At 51.3% G+C, this 18735-nt stretch overlaps 1 protein-coding gene across 3 annotated transcripts; it reads right to left on the bottom strand.

Moving 5' to 3' along the window:
- Window positions 1-533: 533 nt before the first annotated feature.
- PRRG3 (proline rich and Gla domain 3) lies at window positions 534-11605 on the bottom strand. Of its 3 annotated transcripts, none has more exons than XM_055268356.2 (4): window positions 11361-11605; window positions 7815-7852; window positions 6156-6316; window positions 534-5806 (listed from the first exon to the last, which is right to left on the bottom strand). In XM_055268356.2, exons 2-4 carry the CDS (start codon window positions 7819-7821, stop codon window positions 5279-5281), a joined length of 696 nt encoding a protein of 231 aa, XP_055124331.1. In that variant the 5' UTR covers window positions 7822-7852; window positions 11361-11605; the 3' UTR covers window positions 534-5278. The 3 variants fall into 3 exon arrangements, with proteins under 3 accessions (XP_055124331.1, XP_055124333.1, XP_055124332.1); XM_055268358.2 differs by lacking the exon at window positions 11361-11605 and adding an exon at window positions 7971-11218; XM_055268357.2 differs by lacking the exon at window positions 11361-11605 and adding an exon at window positions 11092-11218.
- Window positions 11606-18735: the final 7130 nt, after the last annotated feature.

Below are 18735 nucleotides of genomic sequence, written 5' to 3'. Positions count from 1 at the left end.
AAAAGACAGATTACTTTCATTACTTAGGGTTGGTACTACTAGCACTTGCGACTTCCCATGGCTATATCTCTCTGCATACCCACAGCTGGGAATCTCTGGGAGCTAAGACCATGTTTCCTCTGGGCAGAGGCTGGGCATTATTGCCCTCTGAACAGTCCCTGACCCTTGCCATCTTTGGAACTTAGGAAGCCCAGCCAGGGCAAAGCCTGAGTATTGTATACCTTCCACTCCTCTCCCAGCTCTGAAACCAAGCAGGGCATCCTTCCAGCAAGGGACACCTGTTAGTAAGCAGGGATCATGTGAGTAGGAAGTTTCTAACTGTGATTTCTGACTGATCTTACCAACCTCATCCCAGAAGGATGGCTCAGGAGATCATCTTACACACTGGGGATGAACTTTAGGACCCAGGACATGTCTGCTTCCTGCTCCTGGACTGGTCTGGGCTTCTTCCTTATCTACAGTCTGACTCACAACCACCCATACCCCTTGGAAATTTGGGAGTCAGTAGGGATCCAAGATGGATGAGGACAGGATTCAAGTGGATGCCATTTGCTCTTTATTATTATTGTTTTCTTGTAAAGAAGGAGACAAAATGTAACAGCCAAACTCAACAATTATAGAAAGAAAGAGAGAGAGAGAAATCAGAAGCAAGTTTGTCTGTTGCCCCCAGGCTCCAGTGAAATGCTGACATATACTGAATGTACAGACATCCCAGCTGACAAGGGTCAACACGTGAATACAAGCACAGTTTAAAGTGGCACCAAAATTAATCCATTTCACAGTCATTATTTCTACAAGCTCAGTTGCACATATCAGGGTTTCCACTGTCACAAATTCACAATGTCAGAGCAAAATAACGGATGTGTTCAGGCCTGGGAAAGTGGTATCTATGAGGGGAGATGGATTGAGAGGCAAAAGCAGCTGGGGGATTTGTCCCAATCCTGAAGATCTGTGTTAATGCTCGGGCTGGGGATGGGTGAAGGGCAGGCACTATGAGGCAGTCAGATGTCAGTACAGTGAGACAACTGTTGGGGCGTTGAGCTTGGGAGGGTGTGCTATTTGGGTATGTTTGTCAGGGAAATTCTTGCTAGAGAGAGACTCGCTGCCCACAGTCTGAAAGGAAAAGCTCCCACGTTTGAATATTTGGAGGCGAATGATGGAGCGGCCAGTCTGACAGCGAAGCATCTGCTTTACAGAATATTTAGCAAGATACATCACGTGTATTAGTTTAAATTGCAGTCTAGTTCACAAACTATGTTATTCACAGGATAAATAAAGGAGTAGAGTGAAAGGCTGCAATATTCAACATCCCTGTGATGGAGAGAGAACAAGAGATCACCCTGAACATACGAGAAGTGCTGAACTGCAAAGCTGAAGGCACGGTGAAGGGATCCTTAATATCTTGAGCCTTTCCTTTGAAAAGGGGACTCATTTTAAACTGGATTTCTCTTACACAGAAGACCCTGAACATCGACTAAAGGGAAGAATATTTCAAATATTTTTATGTAGCCAGAATCACAGCTACTGTGAATTGTCTTAAGTTGTGATTTTCTCGAAGTTCTGAAGTAGTGGGCTTCAAATTAATGGGCTTTTACTATAGTTGCAAGCAGTCTGATTACCGTACTTTTAAATTCGTTAATTATAGTGATTAGTATTAGTAGAGTTCCGTGGCGGGGGGTGGGGGGCTGTGCTTGTTTCGGAATTGGTGAAGTCCTGAAATGGAGCTTCACTGCTTGTCAAGCTGAAAAGCCACCTAGACCAGCAGCTCCACACATGAGACAGCACACACACACATACTCCTAGAAAGACAGAGCCTCCGTGAGCGAGAGAGACTCTCCGCGATCTCTCCCGCGGACAAAATAACAATCTCGAGGCAGTGCTGGACTTCTTTTGTCCCTTCTCATGGGATGTCACTGGGTTGTCAAAAGATCGACTCTGGCTGGGGGTTGCGATGCTCCACCCACTGGGAGAGGGGAAGCATCCGGCTCTGACTGCTTGATAAAAAGACACACTTTCCTGTCCTGAATTCCTCATATTCGGGCTACCAAAAAGGCAATGTCCGACAGATCAGGCAGACTCCTGTGTTTGGAAGCACCCTAAGGAATTCACATTCATGGCAGTGGGATTGGAAGCTGAAAAAGAGGCCTCTCGGGGCTGACTGCTCAGCACTGCGTCTCCCTCAGCCAGGGCTGGACGCAGCCGTGTGGGTGGTGGGTACATGCCAGGCACCTGTGCACCCCACTCTTGCGCTTGTGCTTTCATTTTGAAAACCGGAGGCAATGGGAAGCGGAGGAGGGACAGGATTTCGATTTTTCTTTTAAAACATCTTAAAAAGTTTTTGGTTGAAAACAAGTGACAGTCACATTTCAAGAAAATGTTTAAAGCCTTTTCTTTTCGAAAAATGAAAAACATCTGATTAACTGGCCCCGCCATACGCAAAGTCAATAGTCACACATCTTTCCACAGAAACAAAAAAACACCACGCCCGGGAGCGCTCAGATTTCTTTCAGCTGCTGACGCCACAGAACAGGAGCCCGGGCCAGGGGCACCACGCCAAAAGGGCGTGTGAGCGGGGGTTTCATAGGGCGGAGGCCTGCAGAATGGAGCTGCTTTGTCTTCTTCCAAAGCCTTTTTCAAGGAGGCAAACTGTGACAACTTTGGGGGTTGGGTGTCCAATAGTTAACGTCACTTTTCCTTGCTCAGGGCCCTGTCATCCCTGGGAGGGGAGGTGACATTCCTCTTTTCAGACCGGATCCCTCCTGGTACAAATATAGCTGCACACCGGCTATTGTTTCAGATAAGCAATGAGAAAAGGCAACGTGCACACGTAGATACACACACACACACACACACACACACACACACACACGCATAGAAGTCCAAAAACAGCAAAAATGTAGCCACGAAAGAGTCAGCATTGTATCAAATCCACCTCCATACAAACACAGAGTTTGAAAAGATATGTACAGGGCATTCATAAAAGCCAAGTGTGCACCGCAAGGAGTGATGCCTGCTGTGTGCTGTACAGTCTTTTTTTCTACAATGTGCTGCAAAAACCATCCCAGAGACCGTGGTGCAATCCCACCTGGCAGAACACCATGAAGCATCTGAACCGAACACCGCAGCCCTTAAGCAACCACCTGTGACTCTTCCCATGGCCTGTCCTCAGCCCCTGAAGGACACATGTTGCCCTCCATGGGCCAGGCCTTGGGCTTCTTCCTGCTCTCTCCCATTACCACCCAGCTGCAACTCAGATTCCAAAGGCAGCGGGCATTTCTTGGCAAACTCCCTTTGGCTTTGATCAGTGGAGCTCATGCCTGGCTCTGTGCTAACTGAGTAGACATATTGGGATAAGTTTCCTCTCACCTGCTCCCAGGTCACACTCTGGCACCTACTTGAAGAAATACTGGGAGAGCCAGGGCTAGCCCCGAGCTTCAGGCTTCCCCAGGTCCCCCAACATGGAAAAAGCAGGGGCCTTCTAAGCCAAAAACTCCTTTGTGACGAAGGGCAGGAGTGCAAGGCTGAAGGCCCAGGGGAGGGAAAGACAAAGAAATGAAAGGTAGAATGTCACCTGCTCAGCATCTCTGGCATCAGGGAGCTCTGGAAAGGGAGGACGAGAGGATGGAAAGGGTCAACTGACGGGAGATTGACTCTCCGAGTGGAGACTCAACATCAGAGGCATATGAGGGCCTCAGCTAAGACTGCTCCCTTATAATCTACACCTTTCTTGAAGACTCTTCCTAAGGCAAACCTCGCTGGCTCCCCGGCAATTCAAGCACTTCGCAGGCATTTGCTCAGTCAGCCTCCAACGGGCCTGTGACGTAGGGGGAAGCCACAGGGTGGAGTGGTCCAAGCTGGTGGCCTCACTGGGGTAGGGACACAAGCCTCCTAACTGGAAGCACGCCCCAGGGCAAGTCCTCAGGGCTAGAGCAGCCTCCAGAAGTCCTCTGAGGCCTGAAGGCAGGGCTGCATTCAAGGAATGAGTCCCAATGTCTGCCTTAGAGAGATATTTTGACAGAAAAAAGCTTGTCAACTCAGTGGATTTTAAACTGCTGTGGTTGCCAATAGACCCAGGCCATGCATTCTTGCACCACACAAAAATTTGCTACAATTTTTAAAGCACCACAGAGGAGAAATGGTTTGGTGTTGAGGTCAGGAGGGTGGAGACGGAAGTAGGGGGAGGTGTTATCAACAGTGCCTAGCATGGTCCCTGACAGTTAAAGGGCAGGTGCCTTCTGCCCCACTGCTGTCCAAAGCCTCACTGAAAACACACTGGCACCTGGCAACAGCAGAGCAAACCCCAAATGGGCCTTCAACCCCAGGCCACGGGCTTCTCCACAAATAAATGTTTTAAAAGGGACACTTTGGGATCCTCTCCCGAGATGGGCACCATCATTAAGGAGAAATCCTCAATCTGAAGTTCAATTTCAATGCACCATTCACAAAAAGTAGGCTCATGCCAGTGGGTAGTGGTCTGAACACAGCTGGTCCACATGTCTGGAGAGACAAGCACACTAGAAACTGAATGGCAGAGTCCACGTGGGCCCCTTGGTCAATGTGGAAGAGGAAACTCTGCCACCCAGCCCTCTGGCCCTCAGCCTTCACACACCCTGTCCTCCTTCCAGGAGTGTGGGGACAGCTTTTAGGGAAGGCGGACATCACGGATCCGTGTGATGAATTTCCCTTGGCCTCCTATGAACGGTCCGGGTGCTAGAGTTTTGTTGTATTGTGTTAATTATTTATTTGTCATGATTTTTTCATTCTGTTTTTGCTCAATCCTTGTCCCTGTCCTCCAAGTGTAAGCAAGGACAGAAAGCACAGAACTGTGGAGGGTAAGGGGTGCTGAAAGGCTGGCTTCCCTCCCTTACCCCTGTGGCCCAGAGCTCTAGACACAGACAGGCCTCCAGCCAGTCCCACAGCCCCCGGGCCAGGCCTGTGGACATTCTGGCCACAATCAACTCAATGGGGTTATTCCTTTGGCATAAGAGAAGCCAGTTCCTGATAGAAAGACAGGATGTTGGAGGCTTGGGGGTCATCCCAAAGAGTTGGGCACTTTGGCCTTTGGCTCTTCCTGGGGGCTTCGACTCATGCGTGGTCCCTACCCCCACCCTCCCCACCTATCTCTGACAACTGACTTCCTAAAACTCCACAGTTAGGGAATTATTTGGCAACAAGGGGGCTAAGGCTGTTTTGTGGTGGCACAGTCTTTAAAAAGTTAAAAAGAAATTAGGAGACCTCGGAAAGAGGCGTTCATCCAGGACAGGGCACAAACGTCCCACTACTTGTCAGCGCCAGGGTTGGCGGCCACTATGTCCTCGTACTTTGGGGGTGGGTCGCTGTAAGACACGCTGGCCTCCTCACTGCTGCTCTCTTGGGGCGCAGTCACCTCCTCGTAGGAGGGGGGAGGGGTGGTGCTGGACAGTCTGGAGAGAGAGAGCTCAGGGAGGTAGAGGGTGCTCTCGAGCCGGACTGTGGTCCTGCTCCCCCGACTGGGCCCCAGCACCACCTGGGGGCTGCTCGCTGCCTCTCGGTGCCCAGAAGGCTCCCCTTGGCTATGCACAGTACCCCGGTACACCATGACCCGGGGGAGGGTGTGCCCGGCGCGACTGGCTAGGTACCGGTTCTGAGCATAGGAGGGGTGGTGACGGGTCGCTTTCTGCAGCTGGCACCTCCAGATGATGAACAAGGCGATGACAATCAGCAATGCCACCCCCAGAAGGGGTACCACCACGTACATGGCATCTGAGCTCTGCGAGGGGTCTCGAACTGAGTAGACTGCATTTGGGTACCCCTTCCAGAACTCCATCTGCAAAAGAAAAAGTGGTACTTAAGAGAAGCTCAAGTTCCAGGTGGGCTCAGAGGCCTTCAGTAAGTCTGGTGCTTCCTACCCTTCCCCATCTGACTTGTCTCAGAGAGTTACCAGAGAGGCAGCAGAATGTACCAAGGGCAAAGGACAATGCTCCCAAGTGAGGAGGACCCCGGAAGAGTCAGGCAATGGGACTGTACGTACTTTATCTGCTCCTTGATGGCCCTAGTGGCTATGCCTTAGGCTGGGTGTCTTTCCTTGCTTCTGATTCGTCTGCATTACCAGGGCCTGTTCCTGCTATTCCTGAGGCTACTCCTACTCCCAGAACCAGCCCCAGGGTGGTACATGCCGTTTTCTCTTTGTTCTCAAACACTTCCTTGACCTCCTCGTAGCTGCAGATCTCCTCCATGCACTCTCGCTCGATGGTGCCCTGGCGCAGCTCCTCCAGGAACTCATTGGCACGAGGGAATCGTTTCAGGACCAAATGGGCATCCTTGGCCTCCAGAAACACTGAAGAGAGAGCCCTACTGAGGCCTGGAGTGGGGAGATGCCCAGAGGCTCCTTCAAACCAGGCCCAGCCCAGCAACTGAAGCATAATTATGCAGGGAAACAAGGCCGAGTGAGCAGGCAAGACACCAGGCTTCCTATCAAAGGACATGGCCGGCCCTTTGTAAAAGGGATGGAAGGGCTGACATTCTATGGTGCCATGATACACCTGTCTAGAATAGCACAGCCCCAGCAAGGCTCAGGCCCCTGGCTACATGGAAGAAAATGGGCGCCAACTACAAGGAAAGTGCACGTTGCACAGGAACAAGAAAGAATAAGAATTGTGAGTAGGCAATCTTCAGTGACTAAATCTCCAGTATCTTCTTTTTTTTTTTTTTTTTTTTTTTTTGAGACAGAGTCTCGCTCTTTCACCCAGGCTGGAGTGCAGTGGCGCGATCTCGGCTCACTGCAGGCTCCGCCCCCCGGGATTCACGCCATTCTCCTGCCTCAGCCTCCCTTGTAGCTGGGACTACAGGCGCCTGCCACCTCACCCGGCTAATTTTTTGTATTTTTAGTAGAGACGGGGTTTCACTGTGTTAGCCAGGATGGTCTCGATCTCCTGACCTCGTGATCCGCCCGCCTCGGCCTCCCAAAGTGCTGGGATTACAGGCGTGAGCCACGGCGCCCGGCCAATATCTCCAGTATCTTCTGCATCACCTTGAAAAGTGAAAGTTGGAGCCCTTGCAATGAGAATGTATTCCTCTTTAAGGCTGATACTGGTGGAACTAATACCAGATAATCCTAGAAGACTCTACCAGGGTGGCGTTCCTCCACCTGAACATCCACCTGTGCCACCAGGTGGTCTGGCATCAATAGTCTTGTTCAAGAAAGTCTAATGCAAAGCCAGCCTAAGCTAGATCAGACAAGTGGGCATACATGAGCCTAAGTACACCTCTGGGGATGGGAAGTAGCAGGGTTCAGATGGAGAGTCTAAGCCTTTACAGACGGGGCACAGACTCCCCCTACAATACCGTCTTTGGATGGTGGGCATATCTATTTATTCCGGAGACAGAGACCCAGCTACAACCAGGCTGACCAGAATAGCTTGAGCTCTGCACCCACATAAGCCTAAGTTGAGACTGTGAAGGATGAAAGAAGAGGTGACATTTGCTCCTGTTGTTCATCTAGAGGTGGGACTTCCTGGTTCCCATGTAAAGCAACTCCCCCTGGATGCCCAAGCTGGCATTCTTTGCCAGCAGGCAGGCACCCTTCCCCAGGCCCTATGGCCTGTCACGTTAGTGTCACTCAGGGAAGCCTGGGCAGGTACACATCTACAAGTGACATATGCTCCAGAAGGGAGCCAAAGAGTTGAGAGGGCAAAACTGCTACTCAGCCATTTGGAAAATGGTTACAGGCCCACTTGGGGGGTGGGGGGCAGGGAAGCTGGGAAGGACTTGAAACCTGACTCATGAACCCCTAGGCATGGCCCTCCACGGCTCTGCCCGGGCCTGGAAAAACTCACCTGCCATGATGCTCCCTCAGCTGCAGGGTCTCACTTCTCTGGAGTAAGAGAAAAGCAAAGTTGCAGTGAAACCACATCTAGAAATTTACAGGGCACACTCTTGGCTCTGGGATGTGCCCGCCTCCCACTGGCCTGGTCAAAAGGTTGAAGCAGCACCTTGTGGGGTGCATCGTCCTCCATGCAGCCACCCATAGCTTCTGCTGCTTCTCCTTCTGCCCCAAGCTGTTCTCCAGAGACCTCCCCAGGCCCAGTAGGGCCCAAAGCAAACCTTTCAGCGTTTTCCCCCAAGAACATGTTCTGAGCATCTATAAGAACCAAGGGTTGACCTTTTTCTTTGAAAAAGGAAAGCTCCTACAGGCTGAGGCTCCTCCTTCCTTGCTCCCCTCAATGAATCTTTGCAACTTCCAATTGGAAAGGACCTCAGAGACAGATGAGGAAATAAAGCCCAGAGAGACGGGCTCAGACAAGGTTAAGCAAATCAACAGTGACAGTGGCAAGACCAGAATTCACAACTAATTTTGATCACAATGGTGAGTCATAGATACCTCCAATGACAAGCATGTTCCCTGAAAACAAAGCTAACACAGCATCAACCAACTCAAAAGTCACTGCCCTGCTGGGACTGGCCTATAGCAACTGTCAGGGGACACATCATCTACAGGGCCTCATCCTCCCTGCACAACAATGCTGCATTCTTCATATTCCCAGGCATATTCAGAAGGCCCAAACCCAGGCGACCCGCTGTGTTCATCTTCACCAGACAAAGAGGCAAGATACCTGGAATCTTCTGCAACCAGGCCTCTCTTCTCTCTTTGCGTTAAAGCCCATAGCAGTAGAGTACCAAGACATGAATTTAGATGACCAACACTGAGCTGCTAACTAGAAGAGTTGCCCCTAATGTGAGCTATTGTCACAAAACCTTTCTCCTGCTAAGGAGCTATCCAGCCAGTACTTAAACCATGGTCACAGCACACTGCTCCCTCTGTCCCTCCCCACAATACACACGCCCACTCATACACACATTCTAGAGGCCCCTGCTGAGCTGTCCACATCTGGGAGCAATCACCCCACTGCTCCCCTCCCCAAGCAGAAGCTCTGGTTTTATGACTAACTGGATGCAAGACACGTGAACTGTGGAATCCATTGAGCCCTCCTTTTTGCCTAGGCTGCCAGGAAGTTCAGCGTCACTATTGCCAGTCAAGCACAGGCAACCTGGAAGCCCAGCTGTTAAGCACATATGCTTCTGTCCTGCGATGTGGTACACAGCTTTCTATTTATGTTTCCAGTGTCTTATTGTGCATTTATAATATGCCACCTAATCCTTTTGGCAAACAGTTAGGATATAAATCAATAATTTAGGCTGGTCGTGGTGGCTCATGCCTGTAATCCCAACACTTTGGGAGGCTGAGGCGGGCGGATCACCTCAGGTTAGGAATTTGAGAACAGCTTGACCAAAAAATGGTGAAACCCCATCTCTACTAAAAATACAAAAATTAGTTAGGCGTGCTGCAGTGCATGCCTGTAGTCCCAGCTACTCAGGAGGCTGAGACAGGGGAATCACTTGAACCAGGGAGGCGGAGATTGCAGTGAGCTGAGATTGCGCCACTGCACTCCAGCCTGGGCTACAAAGCCAGAAAGAAAGAAAGAGAGAAAGAGAGAAACAGAGGGAGAGAGGGAGAGAGGGAGGGAGGGAAGGAGGGAGGGAGGAAGGAAGGAAGGAAGGAAGGAAGGAAGGAAGGAAGGAGAAGGGAAGGGAAGGAGGAAGGAAAGAAGGGAAGGGAAGGGAAGGGAGGAAGGAAGGAAGGAAGGGAGGAAGAAAGAGAGAAAGAAAGAGAGAAAGAGAGAAAAGAAAGAAAAGAAAATTAAAAGTAAAACAGCAAATCTGACATCTATTTGTGGAAACGCCACGTCAAGGGGCTTTCTCTTTTGAACCCTGCAACAATCCCTCTCAAAACCATCAACATGTGAATTTGTCAACAGATGGGCCTGCCTTGTGAGACAGTTGGCCCTCAGTGTTTGTCAGAACCAAGATGGAATACGATCTCAAAATTCTGCTTGCATTATGGATACCTGAGCTTTATGTGGTGAGGGTGTGGATATAGTATGCCTCATGGCAAGGATTTTTTGATTGAAGAAAAATGGAGCTGTTGTATCTGGGTTTGAGAAGAATGCATACAGTCTTAATAAGGGAAGAGAGAAAAATATATTACATTGCTTATCAAAGGAAACTGCAGTGTTTTTTTTTTAAATGGGGAAAAATTTACATAATAGATTACATATATCCATCTTTTGTCCCCCACACACCTAGCCTTGGCCAAAGGTGGCTATATGTGACACCTATCATAGACCCGAATACATGTTATCCTGACGCACCTGCTAAAGTCATCAGTTTGTTTTTAAGCTTCAGTCGAGCCAGGAACATCCCCAAAACAGTTCCCATGGCATGGCCCACTCCATTAGCAATTCTGTAGCCACCTTCACTGCTGCTGCTGCCTGCCATGAGGCCTCTTCCCCCTCCCTCCCCAAAATGTAGCGCCTGCTCCTTCCCCTATAAATACACCATCAATAGACAGTTACTATGGCAACAATAAGGAAGCAATCGTGAGGGCTCCACGACAGAGAATGATGCTGCAGCCACACATGTGTATGTCCCTCCTGCCCCTGGTGGATACTGTAAAGCTGACTGTAGGCGGAAGGAATTTTTAACCCACTCCCCGCAGGAACACAGCTGAATCCTGACAGCCTGGAAAGGAAGGAAGGCAGGGAACTGGCCACCACAAAGACCTTACTTAACTCCACCCCAGACTGAAGCTTCTGAATCTCAGCCCTCTGGGACACAACTCCCAAAGTCCCTCACATGAAGCCTGATGACCACCAGAGCACCTGGTCCCAAGACGTGGCCTCCAAACCACTTCTAGACTTTATTTCCATCCCTCAGAACTGATCGCCAGGAAAGGGTTCTCCAAATCGCATGACTCATCGACCCACCCAGTGACACGACAACTCCCAAATTATGCTCAAACTCAAACTCTGGGGCCCCCTTGTCCCTTTCCACTCAGGCCAGCCCTGAAAGTGCCTGTCCTCGCCCACCTTCGCTGGACACCAGCGCCCTGACCCAGCAACACTCTTCTCCCGGGTCTGCTCAAGACCCCCCATCACCTTGGCCGGGCCGGGCCTCTAGATCTTCCCTCCCCAACAATGCCCTGCACCCAGCTCGCTGGCCCTGGATACAGAACCGTGCCCTCGGGACTGGGGCACCCAACCCAAATGGCCTCACCGTTCTCCGGGCCCAGAAGGCGGCCGCCCTGTTTGCGCACGCAGCCCGCCACCTCGCTGCTGCGCCTCTTCCAGCAGGGGCCCTGTCCCCGCCCACCTGCTCCCCGTCGGCCAAGCCCCCAGGTCCGGCCCAGCCGTCTCCTCCCTCCCTTCCTCCCCTCCCCGCTGCCCTCCCACCGCCCCGGGCACCCTGTCGCCCGCCCCTCCAGGGCCGAAGTGCGCCTGGAGCCCCCGCCCCTCGCAGCCGGGCGCCCAGGCCCTGCCCATTACCTCGGCACCCCCCTGCCTGCCCCTGCTCTCCTCTGGGGGCTCCGCAGCTGCCCGCCCCCCGCACCCCGCCGCGCCAGGGCTGGCCTCGCGCCCCGCGCCTCGCGCGCCACGACCGCAGTGTCCCGATCGCCAGGCCGCAATCGTCGCGCTGCCCCGCGCACCGGGCTGCCGGCCGCCTGGCCGAGTGGAGGAAGGAGGGGTGGGGGCGACGGAGTGGGCCGAGGGGGTTGGGAGAGCAGGCGGGCAAGCTGGGCCGGAGGGGCGGCGGCGCGCACCGAGCACCGCGCGCCCGCGCCCCACTCTGCCGGCGCCGCCCCTGCCCCCGCCCCTGCCGCCGGGGGCGGGGCCTGATTGGCGGGCCTGGGGCACACAGAGGACCCTTGGCCAAAGCCCTGGTCCAGTCGTGACCCAAGGCGTGGGCCCTCGGAAGATACGGCGCAGCAGGGAGCTCGGGCGGCCGCTCCCAAGGCCCGCGCGCCAGGCGTCCCTGCGCAGCCCAACCCGCGTCCTGTCCCCACCCCGGGCTCACCTGCCATTCAGGCCTGCCGGGCTCCTGGGGCCGCCGAAAAGAGAGGGGGGCTGGCCTGCAACCTAGGCCTGCCTTGCCAGGGATCCACAGGGCCCTCGGAAGAAGGGCCGAGTCGAGGCCGCGTTCCGCCAATGACTGGGTGACCTTGACTTCCTCACTTACCTACCCCCACCCTGGCCTGGGAAGGCAGGCTTCTCTCCTGCAAAGTCCGAGAAATGGGGAGAATTCTGCCTCACTCGCGAGGCTGCAGCGAGTTGAAGGAGGAAATGGGTTTGGAAAACTAAGGCTCAGTAAGGGGAGAAGGAATCTTCCGCGACTGCAAGGAGGGCTAGGTGGGGGCTCCTTCGGAGGCCGCACTGTGAGAGGTTTAGCATGGCAGGAAAAGACGCATAGCAGAGATTCCACTAGTCCGGGAGGAACCACAAGACAGGTCCACTGCTAAGAGAGGGGCAAGGGGGTTCCGGGTGGGCTGAGGTTCTGGGTCTAGGAAAGGCTCCCTCCGAGAAGGGGATGCTGGGTTTTCAGGGTTCCTTTTTGTTCTCTGCACATCTAGAACCCGGCCAGGCACTGGGGTTGGCGTCCTCTTCCTCCCTCCACCCCAAGTGTTGCTTTTGATGGGAATGAGTCTCAGAAGGCGGTTCCAGAACCACTCCCACCCCTATCCCAGGGCGGGTATTAGCAACCTGCCTTGCCAGGGAGCGGAAGAGGAGTGGGAGAAGGCCTTCATTGCCACCGGCCGCCTCCCCTCCAACCCCCAGGGCCTGGCTCCCCTAGCTCCCCCGATGCCCGCCCCTACACTTCTCTCCCCGCATGGTGCTTTCCCTTCCATTTCTGCCTCCTGTTAGAGTTCTTCCCTAGCTTGCTTGCTATTCCACGGCTGCAGGAATCTTCCTTACCCACCACAGCTCTTCTATGGCCTTCCCCCATGCCTCCGGAGCCTGTGGGGAAGAATTCCACAGGCTCTTCTGGAACTAACCTCTTGAGTTTCCTAGCCCACCAGCATGTTCCCATCCTGATCTTAACACCGCGTAGACCCTTGTACACCTGACTGTTAAAAAAGCAGCTCTTCCAGTATGTGCACAAGGGTCTATGGCCTCTGCCCTCCTTCTGGCACTCCCACTTTGGCTTCTGGCTCCAGCAACATGAGGCTCCTTCTACTTCCCACTGCCCAGAATGCCTTTCCTCCCACTGTGGACCTGCAGCACTTGCATTCATTCTTCCCACACAGTATGCATGACATCTCTACTGTGAGGTCTTGCAGGATCCTCCCTGCACCCCAGTCCGCCATTCCACTCAGGACTATCTGCAGAGACTACGAACATGGGGGCCTCGGTGGATAGCAAGGTGGGGGAGGAGGAATTGCAGTGCCTCTGGAGCGTACTGCCTGCTGCACCTCTTGGCGGTACTACATAATAGGCTGTATTATCTCCAGCAAGTGTTTGGCCTCTCTGCATCTCGGTTTCCTTACCTTTCAGATGAGAATGATGCTAACAGTGCCCGCCTCAAAGCATTGCTGAGCAGGTAATGGAGCTAATCATATAGAATGTGCCTGGCGCTTAAGTGTGAGCTTAAAGTACATCAGCTGGCCTGCATCCAGCTGCCTTGGGTTCATTTGGTAGCTCACTTATGTGCACACTTGCCTCCTCTCTTGGGGCCAGGGACCTTGTCTCTTCCTGTGTCCCTAGCATCTCGCACGGAGCCTCATCCACAGCTGGTGCTCTCTAGAGACTTGTAAAGCTGAGGCTGGAGGGGCTGGGGCTGAGAAGGCCTTCATTGCCTTCTTACCTGCCCCCACTTCTGTTCCAAATCCCATTTGGCAGAGCCGGAATTGTGGGTGTATGACCCATGGAGTCAGACAGGGCCCTGTGCTTAAGAGGGCTCTGGACACTTGGCTCAGGCTGTGCTATCACCATCTTGAAATTCTAACGCTTTTTGAGCAAGAGGCCTTCATTTTCGCTTTCACTGGGTCCCATAAAATATGTAAGCCATCGTGCCTATGGGTGGCATTTCCAATATCCCCGATCCTATCCCAGGAAACAGAATTCTCAATCACCCACCACTTGTGACTCCTCACCTTCTCCCCTCTGCAAGCCTTGACCAGTTGCCTCTTTCCTCATGTCTCATCACCACCAATTCCATTACCTTCCTCCACATTGCCCCTCCCCAGCCCCATCCCTGTGCCTCACCCTTTGGCTAAGAGGAGCAGTCTCTGCCAACCTCATTTACTCCCAGAGTTTCACTCTTTCCCCAACACTCATCCATTCCAGAATTGAACGGATAACTTTATCTGAGCTCTGCTGCTCCCAACCTTTTATGTCCTGACTGAGCCTAAGCATTGATCCTTACCCTGTAATAGACTCATTCCATCTCTGCAAACCGATCAACAAGTTAATCAGGTGTCATGGATTGAGTTGCGTCCCTCTGCAAATTCATGTTGAAGTCCTAATCCCCAGTACTCCAGAATGTGATCATACTTCGAAATAGGGCTTTTAAAGAGGTTGTTAAGGTAAAATAGGGTTATTAGGCTGGGCCTTAATCTAGTGTGACTAGAGTCCTTATAAGAAGAGGAAATTAAGACACAGGCACGTACAGAGGAATGACTATGTGGAGACACAGGGAGAGTGTGGCCATCCACAAGCCACCAAGAGAGGTTCGGGAGAAACCGACCCTGCCCACACCTTTATCTCAGACTTCCAGCCCCCAGAACTGGAAGACAATACATTTCTATTGTTCAAGCCACCCAGTCCACAGTACCTACTTTGTTAAGACAGACTGAACCAACTCCTACATCAAGTATTTACTCAGCGATACTACGTGCTGTCCACTGTTCTAGGACTTGGGATTACAGAAGCCAAAAAATTAAATAAAAACTCCTAACCTCATGGATATTAGACACACGAAAAAAAAAACAAGTCAAAGATACAGGATGCCAGATGATGATTGGTGCCATGAAGAAAAAGTGAAGCAGTGATTTCAAATAAGGTAGTCAGAGAATGTCCCACTGAGAGGATGGCGTTTGAACCAAGATTTGAAAGAGGTGAGGGGCCATCCTATTCCAGGTCGGGAAATTCACAAGTGCAAGAGCCCTGGGAGCAGAAGCTTAGCATGTTCTAGGGTTATGCAGGAGGCTGGTGTGCTGAAGTGAAGCAAGCCAGAGAGGAGGATGGTAGGCAACTAGGTCAGAGTAGTTAAGATGGGGCTAGCGAGAGATCATGCAGGGCCTTGTAGGCCACTGTCAGGACTTTGGCTACTAGTCAGAGTCATGTGGAGAGACAGTGAGGATTCTGAGTCAGTGGTTACCATGATCTGATTTCTATTTTACAACAGGCAATGCAGTGGAGGTGGTAAGAAGCAAGCAGATTCAAGATTGATTTTGAGGGAAGAGTCATTAGGGTTTGATGCCAGTTTGGAGTTGAGCTAGGACAGAGACAGAAATCAATTATGGCACTAAGGTTTTCAGTCAAGGGAACAGGAAGGATGGAGGCCCTTTAACTGAGATAAGAAAAACAGTGATGGAATGGGTTATATAGACGTGTGTGAAGTTCAGGGGCACTATCAAGGCTGGAGATATAATCACAGAATGAGTAACATTTCATTCATATTACAAGTCATGAGACTGGATCGGATCATCCACAGGATAACGAATGTAGAGAGAGCAAACCAGCCCCAGAACAAAGCCCCAGGCAATGCTACATTTAGACAAGGAAGAGCCAGCAAGGGAGCCAGTAAGGAGCGATGGGTGAGGCAGGAGGGGTGCAGCAAGACGTAGAGACAACTGCAGAAAGTGTATCAGGAAAGAGGCAGTGAGCAGCTATTCCAATCCTATGGACTGGACAAATAAGAAGAGGACAAAGAATTGAGCATTATGTCTGTCGATGTGGAGGTCATGAATGTCTTCACAGGGGCCATTTCCAGGAAAATGTGGAGGGACAAGAGTAGGAGAAAAGGAATTGAAAACAGTGAGTACCCAATGATTGACAAGTATTGTAAGGGGTTTTGTTGTAAAGGAGAACAGAGAAGCTGGGGTTGGGGGTGGTAGGGATATGAGAGGACAAGATAAAAGTATTTTTAAAATATGAGATAAATTCCAGCCCGGTAACATGTTTGTATGCTAATGTGCCAGTAACGTGGGAAAAATTGGTGATGCAGGAGGGAGAGACACAGATGTAGGTAAGTGGGAGAGGCGATGGCAGAGCCTGGAAAAGCTCTCTTCTGATGGCTTCTATTTTCCCAGTGACACAGAAAGCCAAGCCACCAGTTGGGAGTTGGGGTGAGGGATGTCAGTGGTTTGAGGAGAGAAGGCTTGAAATAGTCTTCTTCTGGGAGCCAGGAGAGTGGATGTTCTGTGGAACTGTAGCGTGATTTCTGGGCTGCATGGAGGGCCCGCTTGAGGGTTGATGGTCATTATTTTAAAGTGAAACTACTCAACATATGTGCATGGCTTTCTCCAACCATATTCAATTGTTCTTGTGGAGATTTAGAGTAGGTAGAGTTGGATTTCATCAGGGTTGGGGTTTTGCCAGATGAGTACAGGGATATAATGGAGGGACACAGTAGTTTTTTTTTTTTTTTTTTTTTTTTTTTTGAGACGGAGTCTCGCTCTGTCGCCCAGGCTGGAGTGCAGTGGCGCAGTCTCGGCTCACTGCAAGCTCCGCCTCCCGGGTTCATGCCATTCTCCCGCCTCAGCCTCTCCGAGTAGCTGGGACTACAGGCGCCCGCCACCACGCCCGGCTAATTTTTTGTAGTTTTAGTAGAGACGGGGTTTCACCGTGGTCTCGATCTCCTGACCTCGTGATCCGCCCGCCTCGGCCTCCCAAAGTGCTGGGATTACAAGCGTGAGCCACCTCGCCCGGCCTAGGGACACAGTAGTTTTATGTGGATTCAAGGGAGAAAAGATAATGATTGACCATGGATTTTAGGCTGGGTAAGGAGGGAGGTAAGGACAGAATCAGGGTTTGGTGAAGGAGAGTGAAATCAACAGTAGACTCTTTGGTTTGAGGGTCCCCATAGGGGTCAGAGGATTGTCGTAATACTAAAAGGAGTGAGCTGGTGGTTGGAGAGCTGGATGCATGAAATGGAGGTTCTGGAGAGATGGTGGTTATAGATGTCAACCAGGTCTTAGGATGAGTGTAGAAGGAAGTGGCTGAGGTAGAGAACAGGGCAAGAGCACCAGTGGAGAGTAGGTCAAGGGAGTAGGAGATCAGAGAGTAGAATTATCTATGCAGATATTGAAATTACCAAAAACTTTGCCATCCTCCCACCCACACACACCCTGGATCCCAACCTACACATAAGCACGTGCTTATTCTTTTTACTTTTGTCTCCTCTGACTGTGCGTTTTCAAATAGCCTATCTTCAAGCTCACTATTTCTTTCTTCTGCTTGATCAATTGTGCTATTAAAGAGCAATGATGCATTCTCTGGTATGCCAGTTGCATTTTTTAGCTCCAGATTTTCTGCTTGATTCTTTTAAATTATTTCAATCTCTTAAAGTCTATCTGGTAGGATTCTGAATTGCTTCTCTGTGTTATCTTGAATTTCTTTGGGTTTCCTCGAAACAGTTATTTTGAATTCTCAATCTGAAAAGTCACATATCTCTGTCTCTCTGGGGTTGATCCCTGGTGCCTTATTTAGTTCATTTGGTGAAGTCATGTTTTCCTGGAAGGTCTTGATGCTTATGGATGTTAGTCAGTGTCTGGGCATTGAAGAGTTAAGTATTTATTCTAGTCTTTGCAATCTGGGCTTGTTTGTACCCATCCTTCTTGGGAAGGCTTTCCAGGTATTCAAAGGGATTTGGGTGTTATGATCTAAGTGTTTGGTTACTGCAGCCATATCTGCATCAGGGGGCACCTCAAGCCCAGTAACACTGTGGCTCTTTCAGACTTGTAAAGGTACCACCTTGGTGGTCTTGGGTAAGATCCAAGAGAATTCTCTGGATAACCAGGCAGAGACTCTTGTTTTCTTTCCTTAATTTCTCCCAAAGATATGAAGTCTCTCAATCTCTCTCTCTCTCTCTCTCTCTCTCTCTCTCTGTGTGTGTGTGTGTGTGTGTGTGTGTATGTGTGTGTGTGTGTAGATATGTATCTGTGCTGAGCTGCCTGGAACTGGGGGAGAGATGACACAAGCACTCCTGTGGCCACCACAATTGGGACTGCACTGGATCACACCTGAAGCCAGAATGGCACTGGTGCCTCACTCAAGGCTTGTGATAACCACCGTCTGTCTACTGCCTATGTTTGCTCAAGGCCCTAGGACTCTGCAGTCAGCAGGTGGTGAAGCCAGCCAGGCTTGTATCCTTCCCTTCAGGGCAGCAAGTCCCCACAGTCCCAGGTGGGTCCAGAGATGCCATCAGGGAGCCAGGGCCAGGACTCAGAAACTTTAGGAATCTACCTGGTGCTCTATTCTACTGTGGATGAGCTGGCACCCAAGCCACAAGACAAAGTCCTTCCCATTCTTGCCTCCTCTTTCCCCAAGCAGAGGTCATGCCTTCCCCATGGCTACCACCACCCAAGGCCCACGACAAGTACAGTCTGGCTACCACTGATGTTCCTTCAAGGTCCAAGGGCTGTTTAATCATCTGATGTTGAATACTGCCAGGCCTGGGACTCTCCCTTCATGGCAGTGGGCTCCCCTCTGGCTCAGGGCAGGTCCAGAAATGCTGTCCAACAACTAAGGCCTGAAATTGGTAATCTCATGAGCCTCCTTGGTGCTCTACCCCATTGTGGCTGAGTTGGTACATAAGCTGCAAAACAAAGTCTGCTTTACTCTTCCCTCTCCTTTTCTCAAGCAAAAGTAGTCCCTCCTCATAGTCACCACAGCTGGGGATGTTCTGGGTCACACCTAAAGC

Source organism: Symphalangus syndactylus, chromosome X, assembly GCF_028878055.3.
Source record: "Symphalangus syndactylus isolate Jambi chromosome X, NHGRI_mSymSyn1-v2.1_pri, whole genome shotgun sequence".
Taxonomy (NCBI): domain Eukaryota; kingdom Metazoa; phylum Chordata; class Mammalia; order Primates; family Hylobatidae; genus Symphalangus; species Symphalangus syndactylus.
The sequence above is the reverse complement of the archived record's forward strand: the minus strand, read 5'-3'. Positions and strand labels throughout refer to the sequence as shown.